The sequence below is a fragment of the Bos mutus genome, chromosome 1 (genome assembly GCF_027580195.1).
Source record: "Bos mutus isolate GX-2022 chromosome 1, NWIPB_WYAK_1.1, whole genome shotgun sequence".
NCBI lineage: Eukaryota > Metazoa > Chordata > Mammalia > Artiodactyla > Bovidae > Bos > Bos mutus.
In genome coordinates, this window is record NC_091617.1 from 44,167,233 (window position 1) to 44,181,270 (window position 14,038).

The 14,038-nt window shown below is 34.6% G+C and overlaps 1 protein-coding gene across 5 annotated transcripts in view; it reads left to right on the forward strand.

The window, feature by feature from the left end:
- The window catches only part of TFG (trafficking from ER to golgi regulator), a 32,330-nt gene that overhangs the window by 13,334 nt on the left and 4,958 nt on the right, over positions 1-14,038 (forward strand). For 3 of the 5 annotated variants that reach the window (XM_070368703.1, XM_070368696.1, XM_005890055.2), the window contains 3 exons: positions 681-827; positions 4,687-4,854; positions 8,615-8,755. In XM_070368703.1, coding sequence (XP_070224804.1) covers positions 681-827; positions 4,687-4,854; positions 8,615-8,755 — 456 coding nt within the window. The remainder of the gene's footprint in view (positions 1-680; positions 828-4,686; positions 4,855-8,614; positions 8,756-14,038) is intronic. The other 2 variants (XM_070368700.1, XM_070368698.1) reach the window with 1 other exon arrangement.

The following is a 14,038-nucleotide window of genomic DNA, read 5'->3' on the forward strand; positions in this document are numbered from 1 at the left end:
CATTTGGATAAAGTAGGTAAATGAGGTTAACATTACCCTTTAAAAAAAAGGCCCAATGATTATTGAATAATCTGACTTTTTCTGGCTTGTGTGCTTCTTTTAAAGTAACTATTTTGAAGGACAGTGGTGATGTGAATTTGTAAATTCTGCATATTTTTAAAAGAGGTTACTTTTTATTTAGGGCATTTATTTTAGGTAGCTAATTTTTGGGGGCACGGGTCAGAAGTAGGCAAGAAGGATAACAGACCTACAGTCATGTTATATTTTTAATAAGGTGTTTATTGTATTATTTCAAGGCTATAAAAGAATTGGGTGAAGTAAAAGCTTTTGAAGGTACATAATTTCTATTAAAATACATTAAAGCTTTCTGTAATTTTACTTTATTTCACTGTAGTTGAATTCTTTTAATGAATATTTTTTGGGGGGAACTTACAGGTCATAAGCCGTAGTTCATCAGCAAAGACTGATGAATATTTACTTCTTCCAAAAATAAATTAGCAATGAAAATCCTTTCCTGAAAAAGTTATTTGAATGATATCAATAGGTATCTTGTTTGAGTTCAAACAAAATTAACTTTTTAAAGAAGTTAATTTTGATTTTTCCTTGTTACATATAATTCTACTGATATATTTATTCAGGAATATTTCCTAAGTTTAAGAAAATGAATGTTTTTATTCCAGTTAATGGCCAACCAAGACCCCTTGAATCAAGTCAGGTGAAATACCTTCGTCGAGAACTGATAGAACTTCGAAATAAAGTGAATCGCTTACTGGATAGTTTGGAACCACCTGGAGAACCAGGCCCGTCCTCCAGCATTCCTGAAAACGGTAGACCATGAAGTCATTTTATTCTCATTTATCCTACTTATGACTTTTTGCAGATTAAAAAAAAAATTCTTCAGCAGGAGTAAAATGGCACCTCCATTGTCACCCTTTCTTACTTCTATATCTGTGCTAATATTCAATATCTGTTTTCCCAAACCTGGCTGTTCATCAAGATTGTTGTTGTGGTAGTCACTCAGTTGTGTCTCACTCTTTGCGACCCCATGCACTGGAGCCCACCAGTCTCCTATGTCCATGGAGTTCTCCAGGCAAGAATACTGGAGTGGGTTGCCACACTCTTCTCCAGGGGATCTTCCTGACCCAGGGATCGAACCCAGGTCACCCACGTTACAAGCAGATTCTTTACTGTTTGAGCTACCTGGGGAACCTTGATTATAGGGAGATTTTATTATACCAGTTCCTGGATCTCATCACAGACTTCCTGGGGAGCAGGGCCGGGAATCCCATTGTTAAAGTGCTGTCTGCGTGATTGTTTTACAGGTAGTCTTAGACTCCTGGGTTATGACATAGGTCAGTTTTCAAATCCCTTTGACTCTTGAACCCTTTTTAGTGTTAAAGTTAATGAACCTCAGAAATGGAAATCATTTCTTGAGTTTTATGTGATATATGAAGTAGTTTCAAGTAAAGGTAATTGTAGATTAGTACATTCAAATGTTGTAATGTTTATCTTAAGCACAGTGTTCATAATATGCAAAAAAATACTTTTTTTCCCATTTTACAGACATACTATTTGTGTTATGATAAATATGGCATACTATTTATGTTCTGTTATGACAAATTTGGAACTGAAAGTAGTTTGGGGACCAAATATTAAATGTAGACTGAAATTTAAATATGGCTTGAAAGTAGATTTTTAAAACTTGCCTTCTCAACTTTTAATATTCTTAGATGTTACACTTTAAAAATACACACTTTTAAAAAACCACTTTTGTGTTTGCATGTAAGTTTCATAGGTTTTAAGATTCTGGATTACTGGCTATAAAGGGCTTAATAGAAGATGATTTTGTGGAAAAGTAGCATTATATAATCTCTTGCAACCTTTAGATTCTGAAATACTCTAAATTTTGGAGTTTAATTTATAGTTATAGTTTAAATAAAGATGCCTTTCCCAATCATTTCCTGCTTTCTCCAGCCATATGAAATTGTGTTAATGGTAGATGACCTGATAAATATTTGGTGATTAATTAGTAATTTCTAGTTCTACCTCTAGATTTTAGAACATATTAAAAAGATTTGCTGAGATACAATGAGATCTTTACAGCCTCTTTATGATAAAGCCTTTGTATTCAGGTTAAAGCATATTGCCTTTTCCTGACCTGTCTCTCCACATAAAAATGAAAACTTTGACCGTTTTCCTAGAAGAAATCATAGATGTCGATATAACAACACTTGCATATAATTTTAGGGGCTTGAAGCATCTGTAGAGTATTATGAAAGAAAGAAAGAAAGTCACGTCACTTAGTCGTGTCCCACTCAGTCGTGTCCCACTCTTTGTGACCCCGTGGTAGCCTACCAGGCTCCTCCGTCCATGGGATTCTCCAGGCAAGAGTACTGGAGTGGGTTGCCATTTCCTTCTCCAGGGGATCTTCCCGACCTGAGGATTGAACCCGGGTCTCTGGCAATGCAGGCACATGCTCTATCATCTGAGCCACCAGAGAAGTCTTAGATCAAAATTCAATAAGTAGAGCCAGTACTGTGTAGAAATTACCTATAGATGTATAAGCTTTTTGTTTTTGGTAGAACAGCCTTTCTGTTCATTACTTCTTGCCACATACTGCTTTTCTTTATGAGTTTAATTCCATGTGTTCATATGTTTTATTGTTCACCTCTCACCTGTGTTAATGGAAAGAGATGTTAAAAATTGGTTTCTCCTCTGCATGTAGGAAATTATTTCATATATTGTTTCTTTATGTGGCCATCCTTCTAGTTATTGTGTCTTGAGTTGCCTAATGAACTGAATATGACATTCTGTGTTTTATTTTTATAGACAGTTATAGTTTATTTTTTGTTTCCTCTCCTATACTTAGATTGCTTAACTCTTGATCCCGCTTCATTTTATGAAGTTTCCTAAGCTTTTAAGCTGTTAGAACATATTCTGATTTAGTAATCTTCTCAAGGGGGTCGGGGGGAACCAAAAACATAAAATAAGCTGCATCAGAAACTTTCAGAAACATCAGAAAAGTCTAGTTTACCAGAAAAAAGTACCGGTCAGCTGTCAGAGCTCTTTAGAATCCTGTGGCTTGCCCTCGCCCAAAACATGCAGCTACCTATGTCCTTCAGCACTCTGCTTCTGTAGTGGACTTGTTGGACAGTTGCTTTCCTCTGTGAGACAGATGATGTGTAGGTCACCTTCAGTACTGGATTGACCTGTTGCAGTATCTGTGCAGTAGCTACTGGAGCAGGTAGTAGGCTAGTGGGTATATATTGTGTTTCCTGATGAATTTAGTTTGCCATAAGTGGAAGGATGCATAGGTAGTGAAAGATAGCAGTGTGAAGGGAAATAATCCTAAAATTGGTGTCATATGCTCTTGGGATATGGTCTTGGAATTGAAGGAGGGAAGTTGGTGAGGACGATGGATGACTGGCAGACATTTTAAAGGAGTACTTACAAAAGTTTTCCTACCGAGATTTAGGAGATACTAATGTAACTAGAGGAATGATAAGAATAAAAGAGCTGCAAGCCCATGTGTGCTTATAGTGCACTTGGTTCATAATATTTTTTCATAAGATCAATTTTGGTCATGATCACAGAGATGATCTAATGCTCATTTACTTGGTTGGTAATAGAAAGGAATTGATAACATCAGTTACTTCAGTAAATGGTTAGCAGTTTTCTTTTACTTGTTTAGTTTGTTTTATTTGTAATATTGTTTTATGTGTTGGCCTTAAGTATTTGTAATATTTTTTTATGTGTTGGCCTTAAGTATTTGTAATATTTTTTTATGTGTTGGCCTTAAGTATTTGTAATATTTTTTTAATATTACACGTTTCTGTTTATAAAATGTATGTTATTCTTGAATCTGTTTTCTTTCACAAGGTGGTAGTATAAATGCGTGTTCAGAACCTTAGTATCCTTAGAAGAAAAGTGTGTGGTTTAAAATTTTTCCTGCTTATAATGTTTAAAATTCTACTTTGCAAAATATTTTATTATGGAAAAATTTTAATATATATGAAAGTAGGCATAATGGTATAATGAACCCCATGAACCCTCACAACTTCACCAGTTGTCAACTCACAGTATCATGCCATCTATACTCACACATTTCCACTCCTCCTATGTTATTCTGAGCACATTTCAGACACATATCTTTTATCTCTAATAAGTATTTTAAAGGAAGACGTTGTAAATTAAAATATGTGTTGGCTTGAGGTTTCCATGTACCGACAGATAAAGAACCAATAGATAAGTAGAAGTAAAGCATAAAAGTTGATAATCATAACTTTATTTAAAAAGGTTTTTATCCTTTTAGAAAATAAAGCATTAGTGCATAGTATGTGTCTGATACTAGGATATATGTCATAGCACTCCAAAAAGAACGGTAAAATGTTTCTCTGTGTAAAGATGCTTGTATTTTTTTTTCTCATCTGATAATTCTTAAGAACGTACATAGATACAATTTTTTATAAAAGCTATTACTTATCTTTCATTTCTTTTTGACCTTGCCCCCCATTTTACAAAAAGTATAAATAGCAACAAAGAAGAAAGGAAGATTATAATCTTGTACTCAGAGATACCCTCACCATTCCAGACTTTATGCACATATGTATTTTGCTATCATGTATTTTTTAGGCCTTATTGAATATAGATAAAATAGAAACAAGTTTTTGGTTATTTCTTTTATAGATACTGTGGATGGTAGGGAAGAAAAGCCTGCTGCTGCTGATTCTTCTGGTAAACAGTCTACTCAGGTTATGGCAGCAAGTATGTCAGCTTTTGATCCTTTAAAAAACCAAGATGAAATCAATAAAAATGTCATGTCAGCGTTTGGCTTAACAGATGATCAGGTTTCAGGTAAGTTAGTGCCTTCCTTGCATCCTTTATTCTCCCTCTCCTTCCTTTCTTCCCCTTCCTTCTTTAATAGAAGATAACTTGCAAATGGTGAAGTGCTCAAATCTTACGGGTTCATTTTAGGAAGTCTTTACGTATGTATACACTATGTAAAACACCAGCAAGATCAAGATGCAGATGGTTTCCAGCTCCTGCAAAGCTTTCTCATGCCCTCTCAGTCAGTAGAACGCTCCTCTTTAAAGAATAAACCTGTGATTGGTTCAAGTAACTTTTATCAAAAGTAGAATTCAGAGGGTTTATTTTTTAAAAAATATGAATCATTTTATAATCTTATTTCAGATTTCTTGCTGGACTTAAATTATGTTTGATGGTTTAATCTCTCTTCTGATCTTAAATTAGGGAAATTTAAATGTAGAGTTCTGGACAGTTTAGTGTAGAAAGTGCTTTTATTTGAATGTTTTTAACCTTAAAACAGTGTCTTTATTGTGCTTTCTTTGTATATTTTGGGCATCATTTCTTCAACATTTTTTCTGCTTTTTCTCTTGGGATTCCTATTACACATCCATTGGAGAGCTTGATGTTATCCCATGGGTTTCTGAGGTTCCTTTTTCTTCACTCTTTTTTCTCTGTGTTGTTCTGATTGAATGATTCCTGTTGATCTCTCTTTAAGTTCACTAGTGTTTTTCCTTTCATTGCCAATCTGCTGTTAAACCTTTCTAGTGAATTTTCCCTTTCATTTATTGTGCTTTCAGCTCTAGAATTTCCATTTGGTTGTTTTTATAGTTTTAATTTTTTTTCTGTTAAGATTCCTTACCTTTTCATTCATTAATATTGTTTTAGTATTAATCACTCAGTTGTATCTGACTCTGCAAACCCACCAGGCTCCTCTATCCGTGGAATTCCCCAGGCAAGAATAGTGAACTGGGTAGCCATTCTCTTCTCTAGGGGATCTTCCTGACCCAGGGATCAAACCTGGGTCTTCTGCATTGCAGGCAGATTTTTATCATCTGAGACACCAAGGAAGCCCTTAGGTGGTTAAGATTGTATTTCTCTTCAATTTATTAAGGTATTTTTGTTTTAGATTCTTGCGAGGATTTTTTGTTACTGTTGCTCTAATATTTACTCACACTACTCCCGTTTTCACCCAGAGTGAAGCCGCTGACTGCTTCAGCTCTGACTCAGCTCTGCTCAGTCCTTTCAGCTCTAGATGCTGCTTTTTATTCTGTACCCTCTTGGTGTCACCCTCTCTCCACCTAATTCTGTGGTCAGCTTGGGCTTTGGAGCTTATATTCAGATTTTAGATCTCATTTCTTCTCGTTCCTTCCTGAATGGATTTTCCTCAAATTTCTAGCTATGTAGCCAACCATGAAGTTAACACTGGTTTTCTGCAGTTGAAACTGCAGAGATCACAGTTTGCTGTTCTTACCCATTGTAATTCCATTGAGGGTGAACTCTTTCCTGGTGTTCGCCAACATTTGGCTGACTTCCAATAATTTCAAGTAGTTGTTTTCGTCTTCTTTGACCAGGGTTTTAAATTGTTATTTTTGGGGAGGTTTCACCTGATCAGTTTACTTTGTCATTATCAGTAACTGAAAAAAATAGGATTTTCTATTAATTTTCTTTTTCTTTGAGACTTTTATGGGGTTATTTATCAAAGAGAATTGTGTGTGTAACATTCTGGAAAAGACAGCTACTTGTATATCATGTATGTTGTTGGCAAAAGAAGACATCAGATAAGTGGTCTATCTGAAAAACAGAAACTTTTTGTAGATTAACTGAAACACAAGTTAATATTACAGCTTCTTAATATTTAAGACTTCAGGATAAGCCAGGTGGAGGGAGTAAATAGTTATATATGAAGTTAGGCTTAAAAGTTTAATTAAGAATATAGTATAGACCAGAATAATATGATTACTATGATTCATATTGTATTTGAAGGCCATTTTTCTGGTAGCTTTGTATATTGAATTGAAGTAGGAAAAACTACACATAGAAAATGCCAGGGTTCTTTGTAGTTACTTGGGTTATGATGTGAAAAACTCAGTAGCAGTAGTGAATGTAGACATGGGAAGGAGGGATAAAATATTAACGATAGGATAAGCAACATTAATAGCTTACATGCAGGGGAGAAAAGAATTGAAGTAATATTTTTTTAGAATAATAACATAGTGTCTTTGTGTTATCTGTGTTACCCTTCTTGGGGATGTGTGTGTATGTATTTGTCTAATGTTGATAAATATCAGTGAAATGGTGGTGCACAGGAGTGATCATACATTTTACTCTGGCACTCATCAGTTTCTCTTGCACTACCAGTACCGTTATCCTAGTTTTAGGTTCTCATGAATACCTGAACTGTCAGCTTCCAACTGTATGCCTGATACAGTGCTAGTAAGTTTTGGGTTAGACCAGTTGAAAGGATAGAGGTTTGGCCTCAGGGAAATTAGTCTGCTACTAATAACAAGTACTTATGTAGGGCTTTTTAAGTGGTAATCACTTTTATAAGTTCTTGTTATATAATCACTTTTAAATTTTCATTTAAAATACATTTTATATTAGCCATATTGATATATTTAATATATTTTAACAATATTTTAATGTTTATTTTTAATATATATTTTTGTTGAGGTATAGCTGATGCTGTGATATTATGTGAAGTTTCAGATGTTCAACATAGTGATTTCCAATTTTTAAAGGTTATGTTTTATTTATGGTTATTATAAAATATTGGCTATATTTTCTGTGATATAATATATTCTTATAGCTTACTTACTGTATATATAATAGTTTAGACCTCTTAATTCCCCTATGCCTCTTGCCCCTCCCCATAAAATTACTTTTATAAGCACTTGCTATAAGCTCTTATTAACTCATAATCCTTATGTAATCTTATGAAGTAGGAATTAGTATTGCTTTTGTTACAGATGAGGAAACTGAAGCACAGAAAGAGATCAAGTAGCAAGCCTGGATTTACAGAGCTACTAAGTGGCAGCATTGGGATTTGAACCGAGGCAGTCTGGCTCCAAAACCAGTGTTTCTAATCATACTATTCTGTATTGCACAAACAAAAATAACTTAAAGAAACAAATTTTTGTCTTCAGAATGTCTGTTTTGCTCATTATATAGTATTAGAACTACAGCAGATTCTCTCCATTTACTTCTTTGTTCATTATTTTAAAAGAATTTTGAGTGGTTCCATGTATATTTTAAGAGGTAGACTTTGTGAGACAGAATCAGAAAGGTGCCTGGCCAAAAGAACTCCTAGTCTAAGAGGGAAGACTTTTCTGTTTAAAAGTGCAGAGTGGAAGTTGGTAAAGTCTTAATAGAAGTATACTCTATAGAAGTTCACAAGTGGAGAAAAGTATTTTTGAGTGAAGAAAGCTCACTAGAAGTGTGGAGGACTATTTAAGGAATGTTTTAGATAGGTAAAACTGGTACTGTGGAAGGAATGGCAGTTAATGATCACTTGGGGGAATGAATAGGATTGTATAAAGGGGTGGATATTTTGTAGTGCAGAGGTGAGTTTAAGACTCAGGAATGTAGCACTACAGTCTATAGGGAAGGATTTCTAGTCGTAGCTTTGGATTCTTGTGAGATTGGAGCAAAGGAAAAAAGTATATATACACACATCAGTTTAGAAGGCTGCCTTTGGGTTATGCTTATTCTGTAGTACTTTACTTTTAGTCTCTTAACCAAATTTACTAATTGAGCTTGTTGGGGACAGATCTTGTATTAGATACTGAGCTGACTTTTCATGACCACCCAGGGCCTCCCAGTGCTCCTGCAGAAGACCGGTCAGGAACTCCCGACAGCATTGCTTCCTCCTCCTCCGCAGCTCACCCATCAGGAGTTCAGCCACAGCAGCCACCATATACAGGAGCTCAGACTCAAGCAGGTCAGAGTGAAGGTAAAATAGAGCTTAAAGCACATGTGCGGAAAGTTGCATGTGCAGAAATGTTTATTATGACATTTTTGGTAATGGTGAAAAGCTTACATGTTCATTCATGCTGTGAACACAATTGTCAATATTTTTGACGTACTGATGTAGTATGCTTTCGGGTTAAAAAACTGAATAGAACAATGTCAGGTATGCTTCTGAACATTGAAAAGAAAAAAAAACCTAAAGTATAAGGCATAATTTTTAGGTTCTATTTTATTTCCTTCTCCCCTCCCGTCTTGCAACTGTGTATTATTTTTGTAATTTAAAAAGATTTAAAAAACAAAGGTAAAGCATAACTTCAGTTTTTTTTTTAAAGATAAATAGCCCTTTATATTTTTATGCAGTTAGCAATAAGTCTTTTATAGAAAAAGCAGTGTATTTTAAATCAGACTTTTTCCTCTCTAAATATCATGTCCTCAGATGAGCAGTTTAATCTCTCTGGGTTTTGATATTCTCCCACAGAAAAGTAAACCGAATCAGTGGTTTTCAGAGAATGTCTTAAGTCCTAAATGAAACAGAATGTAAAAAAGCTCAGTCGTTAAACAAGTAAGGGGTCATTGCTGTTGTTGAAGGAAATTGCAAGCGCAGAATAGCAGACACTGAGGTGCCTCATTGAAACCCTTGGAAGCGCTGCAGAACATGCCCTCAGACTTACTGATTTAGGGTTCCTTCTAGATGGTCAGATAGTCTTTCTTTGAATTGCTTGTGCATGTTAGGCCTTTTAAAGCCCCATATTTTACTTTAAAGGTCACCAGGTGGTGCTCTATCTGTATAAAGGGGTCAGGTAGTGTGATAAGATGTATTTTCAGCACCAGAAGCAAGTGACTGAGTTTATCAGTCAAGTTAAGTAAATCTCCCAAAACAGCCTTAAATGAAGGGGCACTTTTGTAATAGATTCTTAATTATTTTGGGTACTTTTAGATTTGTCCCGTTGGATGAATTGGATGAATGGTAGTGATAGGAACCAGCAGGTGTCATTTTGCTGAGAAATGAGTAGTTTGGGAAGAATTTTCTTATTGTTGAAGCCTCTTCTCAACCAACTTTAGTTCTAGTCTTTTCTTTTGTACCAAGGTGCAGCTGCCAGAACTGGACCAGTTAGAATTGAAGCAGATGTGTCTGAAACAGGGAAAAGCAGAGTTTGGATATGATGGGAGTTTAATGGCTATATCAGGTGAACTAACATCTTTAAAAAAGAAAAAAGCAACCCATTTTTAGCCACGTATACGGCTGTAGGATGGGAGTTGGAAGGGTAATTGTACCAAATTATGTTTGCTGTTCACTTATAAAGGAAAGGGATTTAAGGATCTGCTAATAATATCTCAAATTATTCTTTCAAGGGTTTATCTTAATTGAAAGTTTATTTTCAAATAGGTAAATTTTTAAAATATAAAAGGATATACAGTGGAAATTGGAAAATGCTATCTCTCACTTCTGACACCCAGCAACCAAGTTCCCTTTTTCCGAGTCATCAGATTGACACCATATGGTGGCATTAATTATATGCCTTCTTAAAGCTGTTACTTTTTAGTGTACATTAAAACTTACAGTAGAAAAAATTGTATAGTTACTAATGTGACATCAGTCAATAGATTAGCATTTTAGAGGTGAATCTCTAGATCATTGGTGTTCAAAAGAAATACTGTGGAAGCTATATATGATTTTAAATTTTCTACTAGCCGCATTAAAAAAATTTTTTAATGGTAAAATTAATTTTTGTTATATATTTAATTTAATCTCGTATATCCAGTGTATTAGCATGTAATCATTATTAAAAACATTCTGGTTTTCATACTACATATTGGAAATCTGGAGTGTGACTGATTTGAAACACTTCACAATACGTATAGTATATCATGGTTAAGACTGGCTACTTTAATGAATACCTTTTGATATATGTGAAATATATAATGAGTTCCTGGTATCACCATTTAGTTAGATCAGCTGCTGGTTATGCTTTGAGCAGAATAACCAACAGAAGTACAAATCTATTACTAATAATTAACATATAAATCTCTTAGAATGTGAAATAATAATCTAAAATAAATAATTCTGAGTTATTTAAATTCCATAAGAGGGATCTTGGATTTGTAAATTTTTTTCCTAAGGATTTAAGTCTTAATATATTGTTCATTTAAAAGGATCAACAAAATGTTAAGCGTCATGAAAAGAAACAAAATGGACAATATTATCCTTTTTCAGTGAAGCAAGTGCTTCTGTTACTGGAAAACTATGTGACTTGAATAGTTGCCAAAAACACAATAAAGTGGTGAGGATACAGAGAAGAGCACTTAAAAGTCAACGAAGACTAGAAAGTATTGCTGTTTGAGAAGCAAAAAGATGACAAAGATATAATTGGAATCTGTAAAATCATATGCTAATATAATGGATAAGTAGCTTTTATTATGTAAATTATAAAATTTGTATGTTTTGAAACATACAAAAGTAAAGATAACTTCATGTTTCTTTCATGTAGCTTAATGTTTTAACATTCCATCTTTCTTGTCCCGTATCCCCCCCCAGCTTTTCACTCAGCCATTTCAGTATGCATGTCTAAATGATATTCTTTTCTTTTTAATGTCACCACCATGTCACTATTTACCTAACAATATTATGGTTCTTTTTAAAAATATTTTATTGAAGTATGGTTGATTTACAATGTTGTGTATTTCTGCTATACAGCAAAGTCACTCAGTTATACATGTATATATTCTTTTTCATTATGGTTTAAGTGATTAAGTGATTCCTAATGTCAGCACATACTATATTTGAATTTTCGTAGTTGTCTCATAGTTACTTTGTTACATTTGGGGGCTTTTTCAAATTAAGGGTCTCCCAAGATTCACATTTTTCATTTAATTATGTGTCTTAAGTCTTTTATTTTTTTAATAGCTGTCAACCCTACCTGTTTCTAAAGTCAAAACTATGTATGTGAACGTGCTGTTTAACAGTTTATGCTAAAACATAGATACTTAAAACAGCAAAAAATTATTATCTCACAGTTTCAGAATCAAGAATCTGGGAGAAGCTTAGCTTGAAGGTTTTGGTTAAGGGTTTCTTGTGAGGTTACAGTCATCTGAAGCTTAATTTGAACTGAAGAATTCATATCTTAAGATGACTCCTTCATACGGTTGTTGGCAAGAGACTACATTTCTTCACCAAATGGATCTCATGGGCTTCCTGGGTGACTTCATGACACGGAAACTTCCACCAGAGCCAGTGGTCAAGACAGAGTAAAAGGAGATATTTGTCTTTCTCAACTTGTCCTCAGAAATGTCCTCAGAAATATCATTTCATGTATTCTAATGGTATATGTTGTTCTGTCACCCAGTCCTGTCTGACTCTGTGACCCCATGGACTTCAGCATGCCAGGTCCTGATGGTATATATATAGATCAGCCTGATTCAGTGTGAGGGGACTACACATGAGAAGGAATACACATGTATTTATTGCTTGTTGTTTGCCATTTTTTTGTATGGTGGAGTTAATCTTTCTAATTTCTAAAAATATGAGGATACCAACCCATTATCTTATATTATACCTGTGCAGGAGTCATTGAGGGTCATTATAGAGGCTGACTACCAATCTGTGTCACACATATAGTCCCAGAATCCTCACCATTACTCTTTGCTTCATCCTATTCTCTTTCTCCTAGGTAATATGTTTTATTGCTTTTACTTTTTTCTGTCATCGATTCTGAAAATACAATGCACAAAACATAGCTTATATATATATATATATATATTTTTTTTTTTCCCCTCAAATCATAAACTTACTGTGAACTATGTTGGCACCTTGCTTTTTCACTTAATATATCCTGTAGCTTTCTCCTTCAATTAGGTCAGGTTGTTCCTCCTCATTTACAACTGAACACAGACTTCTTAATTTTCAGAATACTGTGACAGAGAATGAGAGTTCCATTTTGGACTTGAAGGAAGTGTGTTTAAAATAAGAGAAATACTTTGTTGAGATAGTGTTTAATCCCCAGGGCATTTTCACAAGGAGTTTGAAGCAAATTAAGAAAAAAATGGAGCACTTGCTTCAAGAAGAGTTGTAGTACCTGTTACTTTTTATTGAGGAAAATGATTTGACTTAAAATTTTGAGTGGGGAGTTTCTGGGCTCCTTGGCAGCAGTCTACTGTATGGAGCTTTAATCTCAGACTTTTTGATGATACCTAAGTTAATATTTGTATTAAATGAGATAACATGTATGAAACTCCTTAAATAGCAATCTAGAGTTATGCCTGGGTTTTGGTGATGGTTCTTACTAGCTATGATGCATAGACCCCAGGTAAGTTGCTTATTCTTTTTTATACCTGAAATAGGGACTGCTAATGAGGTTGACTTTTCCCTTCATATATTCATTGCATGTTCTTTGCTCATTTTTGTATTGTAAAGTTAATCCTTCTGTTTTGTAAGAATTAGAACCCATTGTCAAATGCTACATGTATTTCCCCCCTTTATCATATTTCTGTATCAGATCCTTATCACTTCTGTTCCAAAATTTAGTTTTGAGATATAATCTAGGCAACTTGAGATACAGTTAAGCAGTATCTTCTAAAAGGTGGTTAGCTTCTGTAGTAGTTTTTATGTTGTCTATAAATCTCAAAGTGTTAAGAAAGTGTTTAACAAACTTGTCGGTTTTTGTATTTGGGAAGAGGATTAATAACTCAAAAATAAGCAAATTTTTCTTTTTTTTGAAAAATTTTAATTGGAGGATAATTGCTTTACAATGCTGTATTACTTTCTGTTGTACGACTGTGTGAATCAGCTATAAGCATATGTATATCCCCTCCCTTTTAAGCCTGCCTGCCCCCCGCACCCCACCGTGCTCATCCCAGCCCTCTAGGTCATCACAGAGCACTGAGCTGAGCTCCCTGTGTTATACAGCAGCTTCCCACTAGCTGCTTTGCATGTGGTAGTGTATATATGTCAGTGCTACTCTTTCAGTTTTATTCCTATCATGAAAGCATACCACTACTTGCTAGGAAAGAAGCTAGCTGTCAGTAGGGGCATAACGTATTCAGTGCTGCAGTACAGAAGACTGGACACCCCGTCTAGTAAAGTGGGTTTCGTCTTGAGATTTCAGCTGTGAGAACTAGCTATTTCCTGTACCTCAGTTTGAATGGCACTAGATAATGCATTGACTTTTAGTCACTGTCTTTTTCTGCTGAAAGTATACTATTTACCTATAGTCTTTTGATTAACAGTAGGTAATTTGAATACTTTTGAAGTATCAGCAACATAAAGTTG